General features: G+C 40.4%; 1 protein-coding gene across 11 annotated transcripts; it reads right to left on the reverse strand.

Annotated features, from left to right (window-relative positions):
* Positions 1-2,659: 2,659 nt before the first annotated feature.
* Positions 2,660-27,287, reverse strand: RBM18 (RNA binding motif protein 18). Of its 11 annotated transcripts, none has more exons than XM_035256575.3 (8): positions 27,178-27,287; positions 25,545-25,625; positions 24,412-24,532; positions 23,625-23,753; positions 14,425-14,551; positions 10,277-10,363; positions 7,723-7,808; positions 2,660-4,838 (listed from the first exon to the last, which is right to left on the reverse strand). In XM_035256575.3, exons 4-8 carry the CDS (start codon positions 23,735-23,737, stop codon positions 4,679-4,681), a joined length of 573 nt encoding a protein of 190 aa, XP_035112466.1. In that variant the 5' UTR covers positions 23,738-23,753; positions 24,412-24,532; positions 25,545-25,625; positions 27,178-27,287; the 3' UTR covers positions 2,660-4,678. The 11 variants fall into 11 exon arrangements, with proteins under 11 accessions (XP_035112466.1, XP_078231734.1, XP_078231732.1 ...); XM_078375608.1 differs by lacking the exon at positions 27,178-27,287 and adding an exon at positions 26,870-27,047; XM_078375606.1 differs by lacking the exon at positions 27,178-27,287 and adding an exon at positions 26,847-27,047.
* Positions 27,288-27,298: the final 11 nt, after the last annotated feature.

Below are 27,298 nucleotides of genomic sequence, written 5' to 3' on the forward strand. Positions count from 1 at the left end.
GACTTTTCAGTTACATGAGCCAGTACATGTTCTACCATAAGGGAGTTGGAGTGGGGTTTTTGTCACTTGAGCTGGGAGTACCGTAATCTGCTTACATAGTTGGGGCTACAAGTCTGAGGCAAGCATACCTGATGCCCAAGTTCTTACGGCCTTAGTTTCCTCAGAGGGACAGTAAGAGCCCACATTGATAGCCCTAAGCAGTACAACAATGCCACTAGCCTGGCATAGCCAGTTCTCTGTCCCAAAACATGTATAAGGGGTCAGGAACACTGACTGAGGAATATTTAGTGCACATCATTCTGTCACCTGTTGCTTTTATTCTCTGCATTAACACCAGAATTTTGACCCTACAATGGTTTAGAAAAGACATTTCCAGTATTGGAATGCAGTTTACCTTAGGGCTTGACAAATTTTTCCTGTAAAGGGACAGATAGTATATTCTTTAGGTTTTGCAGGCCACAGTCTTCATTGCAGCTATTCAAGTCTCCTATTATATGGGGAAAACAGCCTCATGTAAATGCCTGGGCATGCCTGTGTTCTAATAAAAGTTACTTTATGTATACTGAGATTTGAATTTCCTATCATTTTCATGTCACAATATAGTATTTTTTAAAACTTTTTTTCTCAACCACTTGAAAATGGGGGAAAAAAAACCATTCTTAGCTTGTGTGCTATACAAAAAGGTGGTAGAGGTCAGTTTGCTGAACACTGGACTAGATACTTGCAGGCCTGGGTTCTACCTAAAGCTCTCCCATTAACCAAGTGACCCTGGCCAAGTCACTTTGTCCCTCTGGGTTCCCATTTTTCCCATCTGGACAATGAGGGGGCTATATATGAGATGGTATCTAAAGCCCCTTCACTCTCAAGTACCAGAATTCCTGTAGTTCATTCAACAACTATTTATTGAACATGTATGATGTACAGCCATTGTTTTAAATGCTGAGGGTATAGCAGTGACACAGTTCCTGCTTATATGAAACTTACATTGCAATAAAAAGAGACAAAAAAATTTAGATATAATGTTGGTTAGAGCTAAGTGCTTTTTAGAAAATGGTGAGGAAAGGATTGGAGAATGACTGGGTTGTACTTTTAACAGGGAGGCCAGGGACTGCCTCTTGATTATTAACATTTGAGCAGAGAGACATGAGTCAGGTGAGGAAGTGGGCTCTGTGGCTATCTGGAGAAAGAGCATTCCAAGCTAAGCTAAGGCAACAGCCAATGTAAATGCCTTGAAGCAGCTCCCTTGTATTCAAAGAATAGCAAGAAGGCCAGTGTGGCTGGACCACAGTGAGTAAGGAGAGAACAGTAGGCGATAGGGTCAGACATGTAGTAAGGGACAGGTCATTAGGGCCTTACAGGTCTTTGAATTTTTTCTAGGTGTGATGAAAAGCCACCAAGAGAATGACATTTTAAAACAATTACTTTGGCTACTGTGTGGAGAATGGACTCTAAAGAATCAATATTGGAGGCAGGGAGATAATTAGGAAGGTATTACAATAGTCCAGGGAAGAGATGATGGTGGCTTTAACAAAAATGGTAGTAGTGTGGAGGTGGTGAGATGGCTGGGATCAAGATGCATTTGGAAGGTAACAGTTGACAGGATTTGTTGAAGGACTAGATAGGAGCTGGAGAGAAAAAGGGAAACAAGGATAAACATGCTGAGACTAAATCATATTTTAGGAACAAATGATTACATATAGGAAATGTCTGACATTTAATTTATAAGGCAAGAATTACTCCTGTCCTTTTATATAGTAGTATGAAAGAATCACAAATATATTTGTTGATTCAGAAATTGTACATATCTTAATAAACAAGAGGGAGCTACAGAATACTTGGTTCCATACAACTTGTGCTACTGAGTTTTGACACCCTTTGTTTTTGTTTGAGATGGAGTCTCACTTTGTTGCCCAGGCTGGAGTGCAGTGGCACAATCTCAGCTCAATGCAACCTCTGCCTCCAGGGTTCAAATGATTCTTGTGCCTCAGCCGACACACTTTGAAAAATCTTTGCTCATGTGATACTCCTCCCCAATGCTGAGACGCCAATTATAGAAAATCAGCTGGTTAGAATTACATTTTCATTTGATAAAATAGGAATTGAGATAAAAAATAGTTCATACCTCTCTCCTCAATATTTCCTTCAATTCTTCACTCTTGTATATAAACCCAAATTATAAGTAACATAATTTTAGCAAACTGAAAGAATTAACCAGTAAACCAAATAATAATTTTACTTAAAGTACAGAGAACCTTATAACAAAGAGTTGAACAAGTTAACACCTGATATTTAAAAACCTTTTGTCAGAGTGCTTTCAGCATGTTTATGATACATATATTTATTCCTTTGAAGTCTCTATGAGAGACTAAACACAGTACGATACTTGCAGAGATTCCATTAACAACTTCTTTTCAAATAGTGACATTTGCGATGGAAACAGCTGACCTCTCTTCTTATCTCTAACAACAGAGGTAGGCAGGCATAAAGGGTAAAGAGAGTTGCCTCTGAGTTTGACTCTCTAGCCAGAGCCCTCTGCAGAGAAGGCACTTAGAAGCAGCACCCCACCTGGACATGCCGGCCCGAGTCCTGAGTGGAAACGAGCCTGCCAGAGAACTGCAGTCTATGCCAGTAAATGAATGAGAGAAAATATAATCACATATACACTGTTTTACATTTATTCACACAGAGGGATAAGAGTCAGTACAAATAATAAACATTGCTTTAAATACACATAAATAGCTCTGGTTTCTAAAGAAAACAACTCTATATATAATTCTAAGTTTTTTCTAAGTTCCTATTAAAAATAGAAGACTATTTTGCATTATGTAAGTTCTACTCCACCATAACCCTTTGAAGACTTACAGATAAAATGGTGAATTCTATATGCCAAGAAGTCACCAGAAAAATGGGAGATAATGCTCCTACCTCTCTGAACTATCCTCCAAATAGGAGAAGAGTTACTTGTATCATAGACAGACCCAGCTAATAAAGTATTTGATATCTAGAGATATTTAAAAAGAGTCACCTTGGGAGAAGTAATAAACACTTCATCGAACCAGTTTTATGAATTCTAAAACCTCCCTCTATGATGTTTTGATTCAAAGGTCTTAAATTCATTTACACTCATGGGAAGATGTTAAGTTCCTACAATGAAAGCTTCCTTTTGCTAAGGATGATAGTGATACACAGTCTGTAATCACCAAGGGCACCTGGAGTAACTAAGTGATACATACCTGGTAAAGAAGCAAAGGTGCTACCCAATTAAACAGTACATCAAACTTGGCACCAAAATGACCAAAATGTGAAGAAATACCTCCCCAAATCTGTCGGTTGACTTATCTTTCTCTATTGTTATATTTAGAACGCTTAGAGTGACAAAAATATCCAGAGGCAAGTATGTTCTCCAAGTGAAGAACCATTTTCAAATCATGTAGTCTTTTAAAACTACCTATCACACTGTAGTCTTGGTGCCACAGCAGTGTCTGCTCCACTGACTTTTGGTGCCCGCTGCAGGTCCCCTTCTTGTCTGGCACAAGATGATGCAATCTCTTCCACTACACAATTATTAGAAAATTGTGTGTTTGATAGTGACCAATATAGCAATGTTGAGGTTTTCAAAAAAACTTTGCTTCTATTTAGACTGACCATGATACAATTCCAAACAGAACATTTTCATGCTATAAAAACAATCCCATGCAATAAATGCAATTTTAAAAGTCCCATAATAGCAACAGGTGGTGTTATAGAAGGCTTGGTTATTTAGATTTGAAAAAAAATGATTGCTATAGAATAAAAGTTCAATTTCCAAGTAGAACCTCTGTTGTGGTATAAAATGTTACATTTGATTCTAGTTTTGTCAACCCAAACTATTTTAAGATATACACCATGTTTTCCTAATTGGGATTTTGAAACAATAAGCATAATGCATAAACAGATTACTACAACATTCGTTCAAAGAATCAGGTCCCTTTTGCCAAGAACTTTCTCTTTTTCAGTCCAGTTGGAGGGATTTCCATAGCAAATTCTGAAACAGTTCTGAACATGATTTAAAAATCTGTCTCTCACTTTCCTCCCTGTCTCTTACTTTTTCTTTATGTTGTAAAGACACATAAGCATAGAAAATGCTCAACTTTTGGGCATGGTGGCGCATGCCTGTAATCCCAGCTACTCAGGAGGCTGAGGCAGGAGAATTGCCTGAACCCAGGAGGCGGAGGTTGCAGTGAGTCGAGATCGCACCATTGCACTCCAGCCTGGGTCACAACAGTGAAACTCTGTCTCAAAAAAAAAAAAAGAAAAAAAAGAAAATGCTCAACTTTTTAGTAGACGTTAATATATTTAGTTGCCTGATTTAAATAATAACATTTTATGTATTTGCCATTTGCTCTGGCACATTATAGAATGTTTCTGGAGTTACAAATCCAAACAAACCAGCCAATTAGAGCATCCCAGGGTTCAAATCACTATTTGGGATACAATCCTATTTATTCTGGATGATGCTCAATTCCATACATAGTTCAGGGAAGAAACATCCATAAGAACATCCAAAAACATTGTTACCAAACGCTAACATGTGATTGTGCTCTGTTGAATAGTACCATTCACATCTACAAAGTACAAAGGCAGACAATTTTAGGTGTGAAGACCAATTTGCTTTTGCTGCTACAGTAATTCACAACCATCATCTTCGAGATTTCCATGCTGTTCTAGAATATGGAGTAGTCCTTTTTTTATCCGGTGGTTTAAAGTAGGAGTAAACAGGTGCTGCTGGATACTCTGCATCAGGATTTTCTGCCATCATTTTCAGTTTTGCTTCAATGGCTTTTATCTTTGCAGTGACACTGGAAAAACAACAGCAGAGGATCAGAGTGGACCTAGGTACACTTAGAAAATACCTGTAGAGTTCATCTCCTTAAGCCTCTTGGGAATATTAGAGAAGCAACAAAATACTAAATTACAAACATTTAAACATTTCATATAAAAGCCAGAAATAACTAATACTCTCATTCTAAGAAAGAGGTAAAGTCTGAGCCATCTATTAAATTTTTAACATGAGCCTAGGCATTGTTAGGAGTACTTAATATGGTTTTACATTTAATCCTCAGATATAGACTCTGTTCAGCACCTTAGTACTTGGCAGAGAGTAGGCACTAAAAATAATTCTTGTAGAATTGAAAACAATATTATTATATGTTATATTCTTTATTTTACAGATAACAGGCATAGAAAGGTTCATTTGACTAATGTTACACAGTGAGAGAGTGAGAGCAGAGATTTGAATACAAACTGACTCAAAAAGCCCAGGTTTCACCTGAATCACTGAATAAAAATGGAAAAAAGAAAACATTCTGGAAATTCTATTCAGTTTCTTTTTACTGATGAAGATGTGTTAATAAAAGCTATCATTTACAAAGTGCTTACAGTGAGCCAGGCACAGTGCCCAGCATTTTACTTACATTATTATTATTATTTTTTTTTGAGACAGGTCTTGTTCTGCCAAGGCTGGAGTGCGGTGGTGCCTTCATAGCTTACTAAAGCCTTGAACTCCTGAGCTCAAGCTACCCTACTGCCTCAGCCTCCGGAGTAGCTAGGAATACAGGCACACACCACCACAACCAGCTGATTTAAGAAAATTTTTTTTGTAGAGATGGAAAATCACTATGTTGTATGGGCTGGTCTTGAACTCCTGGTTTCAAGTGATCCTCTTGCCTCAGCCTCCCCAAATGCTGGAATTACAGGCATGAGCCACTGCACTTGACCTACTTATAAGGTCTGTAATCCTTGAAATAGCTCTACATGGGTTATCATCCATGTTTTATAGATGCAGAAACAAATGCAGAGGTAGTGATATAACCAAGGTTCACACAGCTAACAAATTGCAGAGTGAGGATTCAACTCATCATCAAAGCCCTCATTTTTTTCTTCTCCACCCGATTAAGAGCAAAATAGTCCTATACTACACAGGAAGGGTGAGGAGATGCTAGAGAAGTGGGGAATTTGCTTTTGATTGAGGTCATTGCTATCCCTGGACCAGAATGCAAAACACTTAGGCAGCAGGTAGTTTTTGGCCTGTGGCTACCTTCCTTTTCCATTCTTGATGCTGTTAATGGTCTATATAGCCAGTGAGAGAAACTTGCAAGGAGTGTATACATGGCCTTTTGGAGATCCTCAAAAGGTATACATGGGCAAGAAATTTAAAAACTAAGTTACAATAAAAAGAACACTTATGTATTACTGAGATGCATTCTGGCCCTCTTCCATTAATGGCACAGCCAGTCACTGATTTTATACAAGTCACAGGGAAGCAACCTTCTCTCATTAGGCATAATGTTAATAGAGAGATATAAGCTGAGGTACTCCAGATAAAAACATAGATGGAAAACCTTAGGCTATCTTGTAAACAAGTGGCATACACAAATCATAAGAAACTTGTTTGTTGTAATATGAAGACCATCAAGCATAAATGCAGTCATCTCTTTCCAATAGGAGTTAGATTTATGACAACCTTCATGGAAGTCAATCTATGATCAAGGAGTTCAAATCTTATGAGAAAAATAACACAGTGGATATATGTTCCCAGTGAATCTACACAAGTCACTTAATTCCCTGGAGCATAAAATAAAAACAAAAATCATAATATTAAACTTAAATGAGTAACTATAAAATTAATTTAAATGTACCAATTTATCATTCCTGAAACTTTTAGGACTACCTTCCCTTGCAGTTGAATGAGATGCTTATAAATCTGTTTTGTCTGGTGCACATAATACACACTAAAGGCATTTAACCCCCTACTTGGTGCTCTGCCCTAATAAGCATCACTTTCCCGACTTTAGAATTGTTGGTTTTGATCCTTATGTATCACTGATGCTCCTTCACATATTTTCTTCCCCAGCCCCAGAACAGGCTTTAGAACTGCAGTCCTGAATTTACGGCCTGGAGCTTCTTTGACGTAGTAACTAAAAGACTGAATTTTGAAGTCTAATAGACCTGGCTTTGAATGCTGACTCTGTTATTTGCCACCTGTGTGATCTCAGCCATAGTAAATGACATACTTCACATGAGTGTTCAGCAAAGTGCCTGCTTCCTAGTAAGCTCAATAAATCCTGGTTATTGCTATTGTTATTGCTAAAATTTCTCCCTAGGCTACAATGCAAAACAAAATAAGAAACAAACAAACAAAAAACCCACCTTCTACTTCTGCCCAACCATCCACTTAACTTCCCCTTTTTCTGCCCAACCCTTAGTTCTCCTGTTTTAAACTCCAAAGAAATAACTAACAATTCGTACGAAAACTGTTATGGCCACTGCAATGGTACACAGAATCAAACATCTGCAAACTAAAATTCTGTATAAGGTAACTTAAGATTGGGGAGAAATTAGTCTATGACAAATGCCAAAGAGACCCAAGGCCTTATTAAAATGCTTGTTTTTAGAGTAATAACTGATCTGCCTTTGTATCCTCAGTGCCAACCACAAGGCTTGGTGTGTAGTAGCTATACCCAGTTTTTTTACGAGAATGAACTCTGTAAACCAGGAGTACATGATCTTAGGTGGACAGAAGGAGAGGAAATGTATACATTCTGGAAATTAACTGAGCATCTCTCTCAATAGGTCAAGTTAATAAATTCTAAGAGTCTGAAGACTCACTATTTTATGAAGACATGGTATGAGGCAATGGCTGAAGCTCCTGAATTACTGTCTTTCTATAGTATACCATCTTACCTTAGGTTAGATTGAGTAGGCTCAGTGCTTGAGGATGGCTCAAGGCTGATTGGAAGAATCTTATCATTCTTGTTATGATCGTATCTCTGAAAATGAGAAACAGAGAATTACTTCATTTGGGCAGAAACCAGCCCTTTACTGTAGTGCATGGGTTCAGAAACTAATACCATCAGTGTATCATCAGCTTACTTCTAGACCATTTTAGGACCACTTTACATTTAGAATTAAAGAAACACTTCACACAGTTTTGGCCTAAAAGTTGTAAGTTTAGAAAAAGAAGCTTCCATCTAGCCATCAGTTCCTCCTTATTTGGTAGGAAAAAAATGTCAACTTTCAATTTCCCAGATGGTACAAACACACAGGAGGGTTGCCTTCTTATATTCTTGTTTTAACTGTCACATATCACCTCTTACAATATTTATTGCATTAAAAATACTTTAAAGTGGCCAAGCATGGTGGCTTATGCCTATAACCCCAGCACTTTGGGAGGCCAAGGTGGGCTGACTGCTTGAGCTCAGGAGTTCGAGACTAGCTTGGGGAATATGCAAAAACCCTGTCTCTGTTTAAAAACAAACAAAAAACAAAAATTAGCCAGGCAGGCAAGCTGGCACATGCCTGTAGTCCCAACAACTCAGGAGGCTGAGGTGAGAGGACTGCTTGAGCCTAGGAGGCAGAGGTTGCAGTGAGCCAAGATCTTGCCACTGCCCTCCAGCCTGGGTGACAGAGCCAGACCCTATCACAAAAAACAAAAAAACTTTAAATTTTGCAAAGTAACCACCAAGCATGATATTTAACTCTTAACAGTCCTGAGTGGAGAATACAAGTAGTAATAACTTTCAGTTGTTGATACAGACAACATTCTACAGAAAAGTAGTAATTTAATTTGATGTCAGATAATTACATAATTCTTTTTTTTTATTTTAAATTTTATCAGAAAAAATAAACACAGGGCTTCCCTATGTTGCACAGACTGGTCTTGAACTCCTGGCCTGAAGCGATCCTCCTGCCTCAGCCTCTCAAAGTGCTGGGATTACAGGCATGAGCCTCCATGCCTAGCCAGATAATTACATACTTCTTGTAAAAAGTAAATATAATACTGAAGAGCAATCAAGAGCTTCTGGTCAAAAAAGATTTATAGGAGAAGAGAACCGTGAAGCACAAAGATTTTCAAATGGAAGACAGGAATGGAGGATGATTTCTCTTGAACACCTTTTCATTTTTTTTTTTTTTTTGAGACGGAGTTTCGATATTGTTACCCAGGCTGGAGTGCAATGGCACGATCTCAGCTCACCGCAACCTCCGCCTCCTGGGTTCAGGCAATTCTCCTGCCTCAGCCTCCTGAGTAACTGGGATTACAGGCACCCGCCACCATGCCCAGCTAATTTTTTGTATCTTTAGTAGAGATGGGGTTTCACCATGTTGACCAGGATGGTCTCGATATCTTGACCTCGTGATCCACCCGCCTCAGCCTCCCAAAGTGCTGGGATTACAGGCGTGAGCCACCGTGCCCGGCCTATCTTGCATACCTTTTCAATGAGATGCAGAACAAGAAAACGGGTTTAGCAAATGAGACTTGATTTTTCCCTTGAGTAAAAAAGCATTTGGTGATTCTCCTTGTTGTTCTATTTTTAAGGCAATGTGTCCTAGAAATTGAGAAGGCTCTGTGATTACCTGAAATATTCAGAAGGATCTAAAGTATCTGTACTTTGTTTTTCAGCTTGGACATTGAGCTTAAATGTCTGTTTAGTCTCTGTGACTCTTTACTGGGAAGTTTGTAGAGAGTTTCTGATAAAAAACCACGTTTAGAGCTAAAGACTTCAGCTCTAACTCAAAACTGTCACAAATCTTTGTGCAGGTAGGTTTGTCAAGTCCGCACTGCAGAAGGAGGCAGATCAACTCTTGGGACTGCTCCAGTCAACACACTTTACCACCTCTGTGCCAGCTGGAACAGAATGCCATTTGTTTTGTTTTTGTTTTTACTGACTGAAGCTTTTCTAGTGTATTCTCCCAAGACACTAATTACAGAATGAACAGGGCAGACTGCTACTTCTCAGGACTTAGACACAATGCAGGCACTGCAAAGTCACTACAAAGTCCCATGAACCCACACCCTAGTTACTCTCAAGATTTCTGGAGTAAGGAGATGGCAGTGCTTTCAGCAATCATACATTTCTCAAGCATTTAGAATAAACAAATTCAAACTCTCCACTGAGTCAGAGGCTGGGAAGAGTCTAATAATGCCCACAGCAACTGATTTTAAAAATAAATACATTTTTTCCTCCAAAGAACAGCCCTCCACCAAAAAAAAAAAAATGACAGAGGTCTGAGCATACACATTAGCCACATGAGAAACTCAATCAGAACCAGGATCTGTGGGCATGTGGAGAGAAATTACCAAGGAACTTAATCCCTCCTGAGATTTCCTCAAAACAAAAATCTGGCAACACGCACGGGAAATACAAGTAGGAGACTGAAGTATGGCTGTTTCAGGCGTGAGGAGGTTGGGATATAAACGGGTAAGTGGACAACTGTCTTTCTAGCCTCTCAGACATACCTTTACTTGAGCATGTGCCCATCGCACCACCAACTTCTTGGACAGGGCCAGCTTGCCATTGAGACACTGGATGGCTTGTTCTGCTTCCTGTCCAGGAAAGAAACAAATGTTAGTTAAAAACTGAAGTGCTTGACTAGCTACATGTATTCTCACATGGCCTCACAAGCTTTGATTGCTGAGTTTCTAATCAAATTGTTTTTGGTAAATAACTGGCAAGGGTTTACAATTTTAAAAGGCAGAATTTTTAAAAAGGCATGAGTTTTTAAAAGCCAGTCAGACAAAAATTCAAATCCTGGTCTGTCATTTGCTGGCTATGATATTCGGAGGTCACTTAAGTATCTCTAGCTTTGTTGTCTGTAAAATATGGATAATTTTTTTAATGGATAATATGGATACCTATTCCTCAGTGGTTGTGAGGACTCAAAGAATGTATGTAAGGATGGGGCATATGATATACACTTAACATATGTTAGTAATAGTGCTGTTCCTATTAGGTAACACCTATATTCACATTTCTGTTAGTTAGGTAGCACCTCCTATGTCAAGAAACTGTACTCCCCAAAGGGTCCTGGAACCATAACCTGGACTAGGGTGTACTCCCTGGATTCATAGTGAGGAGTAAGTAACTGCTTTAAAGGGCATGGAAGGAAACTAGGCCGGAAAAAGCAGGAGTGAGTCAAAGAGACTGTGGGCAAGGTATCTGTGTGAGTCAATGTACGCACCTGGTTTTCAGAATCAAAAGTTCCTTGACCCTTTCCCCATCAGACACAGGAGTAATAAGGTTGAAAGGAATTCCTGAAGCTGGCTAACAGTCACTCTAGGTCATTTCCAGGAAATCTGGCTGTACTTTCCATCCTGCCGAACCTCCTTTGCCCCATTTGTATCCATGAGGCATTTGGACAAGTGTAACCCATGTTTAGTGAGGGTGAAGAAGCCCTTAAGGAACAGAGGAGAAATAGGATGTCCCGGGGAGCAGGGAGAGCCTATAGAAGCCGGTAGGCATTCTAGTTTGGTTTTACTGGTGATTCTCTAGTTCCTCCAGAACCTACCAGTATGACATTTAACAAATATTTACTGAGTTCTCACTGTGTGTCAGGCATTGGATATTCACCAGTCATCCTCACCCAACTACAGCACACAGAGCTAGAATGACAGGTAAAAAACATTTTATTCTTTTAAGCTTCTCTTGGTGAATAAGAACTTATAGGGCACTCTATTAGTTCCAAAGTAGCAGCAGTAATAAATTGCTCGCAGGTGTTTTTTAAAAATAATTTCCTACCTATATACATTATTTCAAATTTCACGTATTCAAAAATACTATTAAATGCCAACTAGGTTTTCTTATACTTTCATCTATTCTCCCAACTTCCTGTAAGGTAAGAAGGATATGTATTCTTAACCTCCATTCTTAGATGGAAAATCGAGGCCAAAAGAGGTTAAAAGACTTGCTCAAAGTTAATAAATAAAAGAGCCAGAAATAAAAACTAGGCTTTGTATTTTAATCCAGTGTTTTTAAGCCAACATCTATGTCCAACATGACCACTGGATTTAGTTGTCTGCAGCAATTCCCAGGCCAGGTACAGTGGCTCATGTCTGTAATTTCAGCACTTTGAGAGGCCAACATGGGCAAACTGCTTGAGCCTAGGAGTTTGATCAACCTGGCAACACGGTGAACCCCAGCCTCTACAAAAAAAAATACAAAAATTAGCCAGTGGGTAGTGTGTGCTTGTGGTCCCAGCTACTTGAGAGGCTGAGATGGGAGGAATGCTTGACTCCAGGAGGCTGAAGCTACATTAAGCTGTGATCGTGCCACTATACTCCAGCCTAGATGACAAAAAGACCCTGTCTCAAAAAAAAAAAAAAAAAAAAAGAATTATCACCACACTTTATCATTAAGAAAGAATAAAGTATTTAAAAATGCTGGTCAGGTGTGGTGGCTCACACCTGGAATCCCAGCACTTTGGGCGGCCGAGACAGGCAGATTGCTAGAGCCCAAGAGTTTGAGGCCAGCCTGGGCAACATGGTCAAACATTGTTGCTACAAAAAATGCAAAAATTCCAGTGGGAGGGGGAGGTGGGGAGGGATTGCCAGGGGAGAAATACCAAATGTGGGTGAAGGGGAGAAAGCAAACAAAACACACTGCAATGTGTGTACCTATGCAACTGTATTGCATGCTCTGCACATGTACCCCAAAACCTAAAAAGCAATAAAAAAAAAAAAATGCAAAAATTAGCCAGGCGTGCTGGCATGTGCCTATGGTCCCAGCTACTGTGGAAGCTAAGGTGGGAGGATCACTTGAACCTAGAGGTCAAGGCTGCAGTGGGTCATGACTGTGTCACTGCACTCCAGCCTGGGTAACAGAGCAAGAACTTATTTCAAAAAAGAAAAAAAGAATGCTAATTCTATAGTGCATTATTTCGCTTCCCTCAAAATACTTGAACGATTACTTACTGGCTATCATATTTACAAAAATTAGAGGAAATAAAAAAATACCCAGCACTGGCAAGGAGAAATGACACTATTACAGTCTCAGAACATACTGATACATCATTTCTTGAAGGCAATTTGGCAGTTGTATTAAGAAAAACTATGCATGGACTTTGATGATGCCACTCCATCTCCACAAATGTGGCAAATATACATAATTAGAACTGTAAAAATACTCTTGTGATATTTATACTAGTGAATCAACCCAAATACCAGCAAAACAACCCAAATAGCTAACAATTGGGGACTAGTCAAATATCATATATTCACATTATGTAGTCATCAAAAATGATTAGTTTTTAAATGCAGTCTAAGTCACATACAATAAAATGCCCAAATCTCAGATACAAATCAATGATTTTATACACACACACACACACATACACACACACACGTACATACAAACACCAATGAAGCCACAATATCAGGATACAGAATGTTATCTTGATGTGATAATATGGTAGAAAAATTTTAGTATACTTTGAATGATAAATGTGATAATGATTCTATCTGTGCGTTAAACACTGTCTATGTGTTTGTGTGTGTGTGAATGTGAAGAGACCAAAAAAGACTGAAAAGACATATGACTAAACATTAACAGTGATTATTTCTGGGTATTAGATCAAGTAATTTACATTTTCTTTCTCAGTTATCTATATTTTCATCTATAATATTCACACATTACTTTTAGAATAAGAAAAACACTCATACAAATTATTATCATTACTATTATCATTAAGCGATGGAGTCTTGCTCTGTCGCCCAGGCTGGATGGCGTATAGTGGTGTGATCATAGCTCACTGCAGCCTTGAATTCCTGGGCTCAAGCAATCCTCTTTTCCTCAGACTCCTAAGTAGCTAGGACTACAGGTGAGCCATCACACCTAATTAAAAAATTCTTTTTTTAGAGACAAGGTCTTACTATGTTGCCCAGGATGGTCTCAAACTCCTGGGCTCAAGCAATCTCCCCATCTCAGCCTCCTGAGTAGCTGTGATTACAGGTGTGAGCCAGGCCTAAATTATTAACATAACGATAACAATGCAATGTTCTTACATATGACGAATACAATTATAGAGTACCATGCAGCATCTCTACATTTAGTAATAATCAAATTCAATTCCTTTATCAATGCACTTCTACTTCAAGGACTAAATTTTAATACAAGGAGATCCATGTATATACCATGGTCGAAGGTAAATGCTCTCTTCCACATATATTAAAATTTATATGTATTTGTTCTGAGACCTTGAGAAGAAATAACAAAAGAGTCTTTGTGGGTGTCTCATCACAGATAGGTTTCTGTACCACTGGGCAAAACTACTGAAAGCAAAGAAGGCTTTGTCCGTTAGCCAGCCAGTAAAGGAACGAACAAAAGAGAATAGGGAGGGAGATGTCCATGTGCTCAATGTGGGCATCCTAATGCATTTGGTCAAAAATGTAGGTCTTAAACCTTGGCCAAGGGAGGGTAAATTGTGAAAGTTATTCACGAATTCATTTGTTTATTGAGGACGACCTCTTTTAGGACTCAGTGTAAGGCACATAGATGAATCAGACATGGCTCCTGCCTATAGGGAACTTCTATTCTAGTAGGCAAGAGAGATGCACAGATAATTATGACAGAGCTTGATAAATACTATGAAATGGGGAGAAAGCTCAATTACCTGCTTAGTTTCAAAGTTAACAAAACAGTAGCCTCGAGGCTGTCCCTCCAAAGCGCCTGACTTGTGGAAGAGGAAGTCAAATTGCTTTACCTTGCCAAACTTCTGGAGGAGTTTGAGGAGGTGGTATCTGCAGAGAAAGAAGAGCCCATGAGTATGCTCTGGGAATTCTTTTGAACACTCAGCCTGAAGTGCGAGATAAAAGCAGGAGATAATTTACCCGAGGGATAAAATCTCTCACCCCAGCCCCCTGCCCTCCTCCAAACTGCTATGTTAGTTTATTTGGCAAACAGAGTTGTTTGTCTCTATTTGGAATGGGAACTAGAATTGTCATGGCTATGCATCTGTCCAACACAAAAATACCAAACAAAAACCCCACACCTTACAAACAGCTGTCTGGCCTACGAGCACTATTTGTTTTTCTTTTGGAGAAAAGCTCAAAAATAGTGTTGATTTATTTATTTTTAATTCCTTGGCAGTGAAATGGCATTTGTGAATAACTGTAACTCCATCAGAAATACACATCAACCCTTCAAAAGCCAAAGCCTACCCTATTTCAAAAATAAAGTAACAAACATATATGCATTCATGCAAACAAACAAACAAAAAATAGTCCTGGAAGATCTTCCTATTCGATTATGTAGTTAATTCCTAGACACACATTGGCGCAGTGAGAAACTCTGCCATTAATCAAGTCACACCTAGTGATACTTCCACAGCACTTGTGAGTTTCAATCACTGATGTGACTGAACATTAGGACAATGTGGAATTACTACATGACTGAGGCCAGTTTCACAAAGGTCAGGGGAACCTGGCCAGTCCAATAAACCATTCAGCTATGGGTAACTAACCAACCTCAGTTGCCTTAACACAGTTTATACTCTAGGGTATGGTGAAGTAAAGAATACAGATGGTCAAGGAAGAAATTTATTCCTGACAGGATGTTCACTCCAAGCGATTGCTTGCCACTCTGCCCCTCATCCTCTTCTTAAATTCCTTACTCGGTTTCCATAGAGCTTTTAAGTTATTCAAACAGATGTGGCCTTAACAGGTTGCTGTGGCCAATCTCAATTCCGACTTCCTGTCATCTGATGTGGGGGTGAGACAAACCAACAGCTCTCCCGTTTCCTTTCCCTTTGGCCTTCCTCCTGGCATCCTCCGTGCTATTCAAATGGAGTCAAGGCTTTCTCTAAACAATGCTGTCCCTGTGATACTAAAAAGGTATCAGCCCACATGCTAAATCTGTTATTACTGGGAAGTCTACCCCACAGGGAGTCAGTAAAGTTACATTATAGCCACATTTATATTCACATTGTTTTCTAAGAGAAACTCATCAAAATTTTATCCTTGAGTAAGTCTCTCCTTTGGGAGGCAGAAAGATATGAAATGGACCATACACTATACTAAATTTGATACTAATGCACATCAACAAGCAAGTCCATTATCCTGGATTGAGTGTCTGACACAGCGGAATAAGAAAGACATAATACAGGTTTAGTACTGGGACAACTGCAAGGCTCCCAAGGCATATTGTGGATGTTACTCTGGTTTATTTTGAAAGGTAAAACAACCATGATCCCCTACTTTCTAACTTCCCAACTCCCATCAGGACACCTCAACCACTAGAGAGAATGTAGGAAGTGACTTCAGGGGAAAGGAAGACACCTTAAGTGCAAACCTGTGGTTTTACTTGACGTTATGAATAGGCTTACTGCAAGGGTGAGTCTTTCACACATACAGAGGGGCTAGAATAATCTCCCCCAGGGTCCTTAATTCACAGCTACATCTTCCAATTACTAAACCCATTCAAATCTTAACACCGTGCCAGTTGCCACAGAATGGGGAGTCAAACCGATTCTTAAAAAAAAAAAAAAAAAATGGCTGGGTGCAGTGGCTTATGCCTGTAATCCCAACATTGGGGCTGAGGTGGGCAGATCATGAGGTCAGGAGATCAAGACAATCCTGGCCCACATGGTGAAACCCCGGGAGGCTGAGGCAGGGGAATCGCTTTAACCTGGGAGGCAGAGGTTGCAGTGAGCCGAGATCACGCCACTGCACTCCAGCTTGGCAACAGAGCAAGACTCCATCTCAAAAAAAAAAAAAATCTAGGCCAGGCACAGTGGCTCATGCCTATAATCTCAGCACTTTGGGAGGCCAAGGCAGGCGGATTGCCTGAGGTCAGGAGTTCGAGACCAGCCTACCTAACATGATGAAACCCTGCCTCTACTAAAAATACAAAAAAATTAGCTGGGCATGGTGGAATATGCCTGTAGTCCCAGCTACTTGGGAGGCTGAGACTGGAGAATCACTTGAATCCGGGGGGCGGAGGTTGCAGTGAGCAGAGATCGCGCCACTGCACTCTAGCCTGGGTGACAGAGCAAGACTTAAAGAAAAAAAAAAATCTAAGGCTACTGTGGGCTGGTCATCTTTCATTAGCTCCATTCTGCTTAATAGCAGGAAGGTAACACGATTGGCATTTCCTAAGAAATGAATTTTAATTTACTCAGAAAAAAAACACACCAACAAAAGATTACTCTTTGTAAAGCTAACAAACACAATCTGCCCAAGAAGTGCGACCTTAAGATTCCAGGAACATCTGCTTAGGTCTGTGTCTTTCAACTTCTCCAGGATTTCTTTTCTTGTTTGATAATTTCTTAAAATTATCGGAACACCGAAACAAAAGGAATGAAATGTTTACTATTTTGCTTCCTGGAGATGGGGACTGCAAGCTCTGATAGTGAAAAAAGCATGAAGGATCTTGCTTTCACATCTGCAAGCACTTTTATCTGCTGCTGAAGTGCGGAGAGCACACTACTCAGCAGAGGCTTGCTTCTCTTAATGAAATGTGCGCCCTGCAGCCTTCAGGAGCTAGAAAATTAGCACACCAGTCCCACACATATATCTGCAATTTAATCAGTGTTTTCTGTAATTGGTTTTTAAGACAGCTTTTCTGCCTAATAGCACAGAAGTAATTAATCTATACAAATGTTAAAATAGGTATCTACAATGTGTCTAGAGCCAAGCAGGCATATGGAGTATGCAGATGAATAAAACTAGGTTCCTGCCTTCAAGGACCACACATTCTAATTGAGAGAGACAAATGTAATCAAACATTTACAAAACAACGTGACACAGAGGTATGAATAGGAGCGCACAGAATGAGGACCAAGGGTGCAGGGAAGGTGGTGGTGAAGGAAAGCTTCATGAAAGGAGTGATAACTGACTGGGTTGTGTCCATGTGAGTGAGTACTAACCAATGTGCAAAGACATAAAGGTGAAAAAAGGTCTGATCCATTGGACTAGAGTGAGGGTAGCTAGTGAGATGAGGCTGAAAAGTAGAAAGAGGACAGGCTGTAAAGAATGTCATGGGTTGAGGGAATTTTAATTTCACGTTGTAAGCAATTGGAAGCCCACGAAATGAGATTTAAGATTATTTTTAGTGCACAATTTCTTGTAGAGAAAATTTTCTTTATAAACATATATAGAAATTACTATGAGATGGGTCTTTTATGTTTCATGCTACACACATTATTAAATGGTCTTACTGTGTTTCCAAATTAAGTAACCAAACAGTGAAGGCTGTTTCATGCAAACCAAAACATAAAAAGATATATGGACAATGAAGGAGACATAAGGAATGGGCTAAGAGAGAAACAGGTTTCTTCAGGGGGCAAACACATTGTTCCCACATGCTCATGCATTTATTTTCCCTTGCATTCTAGCTTACCTAGTTTACCCCTGAAAGTCTTTATCTGAAGGACATTTCTACCTGGATGGCTCTCCAATGCTTCTAAGTTTACCTAACATACCCCAAACTGAATTCCTCCCTACCACAAACTGATGATCCTTTCAGCTATCCCTCTGGTCAGGGGACATGATCTTTTCACATTCCTTAGGCAAGAAACATCAGGATTACCTCAACCTTCCACTCCACTTCAATCACTTTCTTCATCTCTCAGACTTACCCATCAGTTTCCAAGTTCACTGTCTCTATCTAGGTGATAACTGATGGCAAGACTGGTTCATGGCAATCTCTTTCAGCTAATGTTCATCTTCAGTTTCTGCCCTTCCAATTCATCCTACGTACTGATGTAAAATTTCTCTATTAACACATCATTGTCTAGCCTGGGCAATACAAGGAGACCTCGCAAAAAAATTAGCTGAGTGTGGTGGCACATGCCTATACTTCCAGTGACTTGGGAGGCTGAGGTGGGAGGATTGCATGAGCCTGGGAGGTGGAGGTTGCAGTGCTAAGACTGAGCCACTGCACCCCAGCCTGAGCAACAGAGTGAGACTCTGTCTCAAAAACAGAACAAAACAACAACAACAACAACAAACAAACCCACAACACTTTCATGCTATCAGTCTCCTGCTAAACACCCAGAATGAGTCCCTTTTTCATGTAATTCAGACTCGTCTGGATGAATTTTAAAGATTCTGTTTTAACCTGAGAATATTCCATCTATTCAGCCACTATTTTCATTCCCATCCAGTATTCAACTTTTGCTTAAGTAAAAAAGATCTTGATTTTCTACTTACACATAACAATCTTTCTTATTCCTACTTACAGACCTTTATTTACGATTTTCCCACCACTCAGAATGCTCCTTCTATTGGCATTCCTACTGACTTGGTTCTCTTTCATACTTGTATATGCTAATACAGTGGCTACAAATTTGGCATTTTATACAGCACATCTAATACTTGAAAAAGAAAGTCATTATTAGCCCTTTTAGAAAAAAAAAAAACCATAGTGTAGAAAATAGATAATGTCTTAGATCAATAACTTTCAGTTTCTTTGTGGATGGCACTAATAATGATATTCAGAGGTATTGCTTACCCTTAAAGTTAGATTGGGTCTCACAACACTGAAAAAGAAATCTTTACATTTTGAGATTTAGAACAGAATACATTAGGTTATGACTATTCAATAATTAGAATATTTGTGCACAGAACACTAAATTAGGCAGTGGGAACTATCATTAACTACTTCAGTATACTGAGCCAACTTACTTCATTCTTCATTTCCTATATAACAGGGAAAATAGTATCTGTTCCATTTACCTCACAAAGTTTTAAGGGGTTATGTAAGAGAGACTCATATAATATTAGAGCTAGAAGTAATGCTCAGATCATTTAGTTGAACATTCTCATTTTGTGAGAAATTGTTACATATGATATAGTTGACAGGAATCAGAATATAATGGAAAGAACATAGGTTTGGAATCTGCTACTTCCATGAACAAGAATGCATCATCACTCCCTCAAATCCTAATCTCCAAGACGTATTTAGTCATACAAATATTTCTGGTACCTAACAGAGCCCTAAAATGGTATTACAACCACAGAGTGAACACAAACAAACAGGAAGAGTAATATTCGAGTGCTAGACAGTCAGGAACACATATTCTGCTGGGAGGAGGCTGACAGACATCCTGGTGTAACTTGAGCAGGACTGATTAATAACCAACAGGCACACACACGTAGAATGACTAGAAATAATTACAGAATAAACTAAAACACTGGGTGTAAAAGTGGCTATTTTTTTTAAATTGCCACTGTTTTACATTTACTATCATTCATGACAGTAAGTTTATAATGTCTTCTAACAAGAGGTAAAAGAATAATTGAATGAGTGAGGTATTCAAATCGGTTCAGAAAAGAGATCAGGCAGCGGCGGTGGGAAGAGGGATACATACAGGAAAGAGAGACGTAAGAAGGGTCTGTTGAAGGGGGAAATGGTAGGAACTGGAAGCAATTTATGGATGGAACGTACGTTTAAACAGGAAAACTGGAGGATGCTCGGCACATTTCTGTTAAGAGTCATTAGAAGTTTAGAGGTTTGGATTCAACTAATACTTTTTGAGACTGCACTACAAGACGGGTACCATATAGTCACCTAAGTTACATATGTAATTTTACAGTTCATCCAGACTTACCATTACATGCCCTGAGAGAAACATGATCCAGAAGTTTTTGTATTTCAAAAATGTGGAAAGAAATCATCTATTTCTACAAGATAAGATTTACTTTACTAAAATGTCAGGTGCCTTTGCTATAATTAAGTAAATTAAATGAGGTAATACTAAACATTTCATGTTAACCATAAGCTATGACTGTAATTATCTCTTTATTTTTTTTTTCCAGACAGAGGCTCTGTTACCCAGGCTGGAGTGCAGTGGCATGATCTTGGCTCACTGCAACCTCTGCCTCCTGGGTTTAAGCAATTCTCCTGCCTCAGCCTCCTGAGTAGCTGGGAGTACAGGTATACGCCACCACGCCCAGCTAATTTTTGTATTTTTTTAGTAGAGATGGGGTTACACCATGTTGGCTGGGATGGTCTTGATCTCCTGACCTCGTGATCCACTCGTCTCAGCCTCCCAAAGTGTTGGAATTACAGGCATGCACCACCGCGCCAGGCAGTATTTATAGCTTTAAAAATAAATTTATTAAAATTTAAGAAACCAATCTGTCTGACAGATGAAATGTTTTAAGGTAAAGAATCTATAGGATGGCCAGGTGTAGTGGTTCATGCCTGTAATCCCAACACTTTGGGAGGCTGAGGCAGGAGGATCGTTTGAGCCCAGGAGTTCAAGACCAGCCTGGGAAACATACTGAGACCCCTGTCTCTACACAACAAAAACACAAACAATAAACTAGCCAGGCATGGTGGCAAGCACCTGTAGTCCCAGTTACCCAGGAGTTCCAGGCTGCCGTGAGCTATGACTGCGCCACTGCACCCCAGCCTGGTGACAGAGCTGTCAAAAAAAAAAAAAAAAAAAGAATCTATGGAATAAAATAATAAAAATGGTCTTTGGTGATACGGAAGTGGAGAAGCCAGCCACAGGGAAAGCCCAGCACTTCCAGCCAGCATGCTCTGATCTACAGTTTATTACTTGATGTCTACCTCTGGCCTGATGTAAAAAGAGCAGAGATATCAGTGGGAAAGTTCTGATTCGATGTTCCTGCCAATGTTCTAATTGAAAAAAACATTCACACACTCCAACTTATGACATAAACTGAGGTGGCAAATGCCCATTTAAACCTTCCTGTCAGGCAGCAGGACACAATTAGAACAAAAGTCTCATTACAGAGAAGTGCGGCCAACACAACCAACATTGTTTCCACACTTTAGATTTCCATTCAGACAGGCAGAGGTGGGAATGGAAACCACTATGAGCATCCCCTCATAGCTTGGGTTCTGGATGATGAAAAAAACTTCCCTGATGAAGAGACATTAATTGAGAGGTTAGACAGATTCATATACTCACCCTCAAAAATCATGAATCATAAAAGAGAATCGAAATAAATGCAATCTACTCCAGGGTCCCTGTGACCAATATAACATAGTATGTGGGCAACACGTATTAAATACAGTCATAATTTCTACAGGGACCCAAATATATTTACATTTGGTTGTTATGAGCTTGAGCAGGTATAAGGGACTTTCTGTTATAATCCTGATTTATAAGTTTAGATCCTTCTCTTTCCCAATCCTAACTCTCATATATACCTGTCTCATCCCACACTCAAAGAAGCAGGTTTCCTTCTCTCCTCCCTTCATCTTTTCTTTTTTTTTGAGAAAGGGTCTCCCTCTGTCGCCCAGGCTGGAGTGCAGTGGCATAATCTCCGAGTACTGCAACCTCCACCTCCCAGGTTCAAGTGATTCTTGTGCCTCAGTCTCCCAAGCAGCTAGGACTGTAGGCACACACCACCATGCCTGGCTAATTTTTTCATTTTTAGTAGAGACAGGGTTTTACTATGTTGGCCAGAATGGTCTCCAACTCCTGACCTCAAGTGATGTGCCCGCCTCGTCCTCGCAAAGTGCTAGGATTATAGATATCAGCCACTATTCCTGGCCTCCCCTCATCTTTAACACTATTCCAAAGGGAGTCACTTATATGACTGATGATATACTCAAAACATGCTTTCGGCCTCACACAGTGGCTCAAGCTCGTAATCCCAGCACTTTAGGAGGCCAAGATAAGCCTGGTCAACATGGTGAAACCCCATTTTTACTAAAAATACAAAAATTAGCCAGCATGGTGGTACATGCCTCTAGTCCCAGCTACTCCGGAGGCTGAGGTACGAAAACTGCTTAAGTCCAGCAGGGGGAGGTTGCAGTGAGCCAAGACCGCGCCACTGCACTCTAGCCTGGGCGACAGAGCAAGACTCTATCTCAAAAAACAAAAAGAAACAAAAAAACTTGTTTTCAGCATTGACCTCCTACAGGCCAATCCACTCATTCTACTCTGCCACCGACCACCACCCTCCCCCTATCAAACAACTGGCAGAAGGGAAAAACCTCTCAATTTTCTCAGCTAAGAAATTCCTTTTCATCTTAATGGCTGTGATGTAAAAGAGCAGGGAGTCAGGGCAATTCAATTAATTTCCTGATCTCGGGCAAGGTACTTCTGTCTTTTGGGACTTGGTTTTCTCTACAGTAGCATAAAGAGCCTGGTTCCCATCAGAGGTTGTCAGGTGTGCTCCATGGAACCCCAGAAGTTCTATAGAGCCTCAACAGGGATGGCCAAAGAAAGGGTAGAAGCTGACAAAAGATTTGGGCTCCATCTTCTACCTTTTAGTCAGAGCAACTCTGAGCTCTTATTTTATATATAGCTTCAGGGTTACTTTTACTTAAAGACAGGGCTCTTCAGATTTAAGAAGTCTGAAAACTGCTTAGCATGGCACTTAAATCATTTAATGAATGAATGAAAACCAAAGGGACAGGGATGATTTCTAAGGTTCCTTATAACGCTGACCTTCTATAGTTCTATGGCTGCTTAACATGAATTACAGTCAAGTTGTACACCTCTGCCTGTTTGCAAAGGTACTGAGACTTCCGCTTGTTCCTTAATTCTGCGTACAAACGTATGCCCAAGGCTGATTCTAGAGAATAATTCCCTAGAGCCACTAGGTACAAGGATTCAAATGGTTGGAAATGGGAGAACATCTTTAGCAGATAGGAAAAAATAGGTATATGGATTAAAGGATACCCAAGTCTGTGTCCCTGCAGTAGCAGAGTTCAAATGTAAGAAAAATGACAAGATAACAGGCTAATAACAACATCTTATCTCTTCAAAGACAAAATGTAAGTAACAGGGTCAAACTATATCCCACACCCCTTGAAAATTCTTCTTGACATCATCATGGCAAAACATCCCAATATTGTAGGTAAGGAACTAAGGTAATTTAGACTTACTCGGTAATTTTGGGGTCCAGGTTGCCAATCCATAATCGGTGTCCTTCCTGCAGAGAGCCCTCTGAAAGGATGGATGCATTCTCCAGGGGAAGAGTTTTGGTTTCTGCTTCCATCAATGTCTATGAAATACTAAAGTAAATGTGAACATTCAAGCAGGAGAGGAATAACAATGTGTGAACACAAGACTCCAAATTCAACTCAACAAACATTTATTCAAAGAGCGCATGCCCTCTGGGCAGTCCTTCAAAGGCCTCAGTTATTCCACAACCAGGGACCCAGAACCAGTTCCCTTGGGATAACTCCTCTGGCAGCCAGAGCACACAAGCTGCCGTTTAAGGTGAAAGGGGTGTGGTTCTGTGTAGAGAAACTAAAGTTTTCCTCCTCTGAAGCCAGAGGCTGACTGGGCAGGAGGCCAAAATCTCTATTACTACATGATATTTCAGTTCAACAACTGTCACCCAAAATAAACCCTGGAAACCACCAGGAAGAGTCTCAATGGCATTAAAAGGGATGGGTAGGGAAGAGCAGCATTCCATCCCTTTTCCTCTTGGAATAGGCAATACAGTAAAGGGAAGAGGCAATATAAGAAATCTGTGCATAGATACAACTGGGTTTGAAAGCAGGTTGTGTGACTTGATGAACTTTCTAGGTTTCAGTCTCCTCATTATCTAGAGAAATAATAGTGCATATTTTACAGAGTTGTGAAGATTAAAGACAGAAAAAAATCACTAAATACTGTATCTAACAACATACGTAATCAATAAATATAAGCTATTATCATGCTTACTCTTTTGAGACAGACCAGGAAGAAGAGACTAATTTTCTCCTTAGTTATTCAAGTTCCAACAATCGCTAGCTGTGTAGCCCTGGGAAAGTTATTTAACCACTGTTGGCGTCAGTTCCCTCATCTGTAAAATGGGGATAATGTCTCATGAAATTATGCTGCAGATTCACTGAATTAATATACCTAAAGCATTTAGAACCGTGCATGGCACCTAGGAAGCATTCAGCTTATGTTAAATTATTACTAGTCTTAGTTCCCAAAATGTCTCATCTCACAGCCAAGGAGAAAAGATGATTATGACGGAGGCAGCAGTATAAAGAACAGAAAACTTGGTGTCAGAAGACATTGTTTCAAATTGTGGCATTTCTTCTCCACGCCCAACCCCCCAAAGAGTCTCACTCTGTTGCCCAGGCTGGAGGGGAGTGGCACCATCTCAGCTCACTACAACTTCCACTTCCCGGGTTCAAGCGATTGTTGTGCTTCAGCTCCTGAGTAGCTGGGATTACAGGTGCGTGCCACCATGCCCGGCTGATTTTTGTATTTTTTGTAGACAGGGTTTCACCATGTTGGCCAGGCTGGTCTTGAACTCCTGACCGCAAGTGATCAGCCCACATTGGCCTCCCAAAGTGCTGGGATTACAGGTGTGAGCCACCATGCCCAGCAAAAATTGTGGTTATTTCTCTCCGAGCTTCAGTTTCCCCATCTTTAATAAATTTTGCCTTGTTTATAATTTAAGGCTTCGAGGACCCAAAATGAGATGGCAGATGTAAAATAAAGCTTTAGGGGCTGGGAAGACAGCAGGCTGTGCCAGAGTTCAGAAGACCCTGCTAGAAAACACATGTCCTATACCCAGAAGTATCTCAGAGGTCAGCACTACAGGAACTGTGGGGTCAGCAACAACAACTGCCATTACCTCTTAATCATCTCAGCACACCCTATAAAGTCTAGCACAGCAGTCCCTAAGCAATTGTTATTGAATATGTCTATCTACCCCCTGCACATGAGGGAATTTTTCTTCCTTTCCCCCCTCACATCTTTAATCTGTTCAGCAATGTAAGTCAAGCAACTAGGAACTGTTAAACTCTGGGCTATGTATTGAAATACAGAAATGAATGAGCCACAGCTCTTGTTCTTACCTCGTGGGAGGAAGGTGAAAGACAGAAATAGAATCCCAGGGGAGAACCATTTTGTCTTCTCTCTGCTTTCCTTTCCCCCTACTTTTTAAACAAATCAGTCATTCAAAAAATAAATGTACTGTTTCTATTTTCTAGGCCTTATCTAATTACTAGAATCAGAGCAGTGAACAAGCAAGGTCCCCATCCTCTGGATACTTATATTTGGAAGGGGAGCAGGACAAAACAAAAGCAATATTAAGAAAATATGATTAGTGACACATGCCACAAACAATTAAGAAGGGTGATGTGAAGGGGGCTAGATGACTTTAGAATGAGTGGAGGGAAGGTCTCTCTAAAGGAGATGACATTTGAGACTTGAATGATAGGACATTCTGATCTTCTCCTGTCTAAAATCAGCAATAATACTAATGGCTATTAATACTTATTACCACAAAAAGGTACAATGTTTTACTGGTTAAGAGTGCAGGATATGCAGGTCTGGATTCAAATCCTGACTTGCACCTAGTTACTGTGCCTTTGGCAAGTCACACAATCTTTTTCTTTTTTTTTTTGAGACAGATTCTTACTCTGTCACCCAGGCTGGAGGGCAGTGGCACGATCTCCACTCACTGCAACCTCTGCCTCCCAGGTTCAAGCAATTCTGCCTCAGCCTCCCTAGTAGCTGGGATTACAGGCACCGGCCACCACGCCCAGCTAACTTTTGTATTTTTAGTAGAGACGGGGTTTCACCATGTTGGCCAGGCTGGTCTTGAACTCCTGACCTCGTGATCCACCCGCCTCAGCCTCCCAAAGTGCTGGGATTACCGGCGTGAACCACTGCGCCCGGCTCACACAATCCTTCTGCATCCTCTCGACAGAAAAGCTTTCCTTAACAGACCCCCTTGTTAGTCTGTATCATAGCCACCTTTCCACCTTTTCCCTCCTACCTAATGCGATTTCAACGTATTTCTTAATGTTTTCTCTTCTGTTTCCTACACTAGAACAGGACAGGATCTTGCCTATCTTGATCATGGTTCTATTCCTAACATTTAAGTACTGCCTGGCTCACGGTTGGTACTCAATATTTACTAAATGAAGGAAGCCACTTCTCCACTCGGAACCTCAGTTTCTTTTTCCTTCCTAGAATAGGTACAATACAACTATCCCTGTCTCACGAGGTCGTTGTGAGTCTTAAATAAGACAGTTTTGATGACAGCTCAGTATATGGTTTTTTGAGAAACGGTAAAGGGTAACAAAAGATCAAGGCGGCATGGGACTATCAAAATGCTTTGCGTTTACAATAGCAACAATCCTTTAGATTACCAGAGATTACAAAACGCGGTTACATTTATCCTTCCAGTTGAGCTGCAACAACCCTGGAAGCCAGAAAGTCATTTGGGGAAAGCACAATTCAGAGAAGAAGAGACACTTGATCCTAAAAGCTAGTGGTGGGGTCAAGCCTGGAACCCTGGCTTCCCGATTTCTGGCTGCGAATTCCCACACGCGACGGGTCATTACTCGATTGTTATTTCCGGGCCAGCGGCAGGACAATCCGGGGCGGGGCCAGAGATGCTGTCCTGCGAGGGAGGCCTCCTGTAAGACCTCCTTGAGGACCCATCGCCGAGGTGTAGGGACACCTCGCGGCCGGACTCACCTCGTGGCCTCGGCGTGGTGCCCTCAGCTCATGCCCCGAAACCAGGTCCCCACTCCGCGGTCAGACGGACCTCTAGACGCGTCCGCCTCAATGCCGCCAGCTGCCAGGCCGCCCGTGACGC

The sequence above is a fragment of the Callithrix jacchus genome, chromosome 1 (genome assembly GCF_049354715.1).
Source record: "Callithrix jacchus isolate 240 chromosome 1, calJac240_pri, whole genome shotgun sequence".
NCBI lineage: Eukaryota > Metazoa > Chordata > Mammalia > Primates > Cebidae > Callithrix > Callithrix jacchus.

What these genes read in the sequence shown, in the direction of transcription:
- RBM18 (XM_009002399.4), bottom strand. Translation starts at nt 23,737, where the DNA reads ATGGAAGCAGAAACCAAAACTCTTCCCCTGGAGAATGCATCCATCCTT. An exon ending in CTGGACCCCAAAATTACCGA is followed by an intron (nt 14,552 to 23,624) that starts GTAAGTCTAAAT and finishes CTTTCTCTGCAG; the next exon opens with ATACCACCTCCTCAAACTCC. An exon ending in CCTACTCAATCTAACCTAAG is followed by an intron (nt 4,839 to 7,722) that starts GTAAGATGGTAT and finishes TTGTTTTTCCAG; the next exon opens with TGTCACTGCAAAGATAAAAG.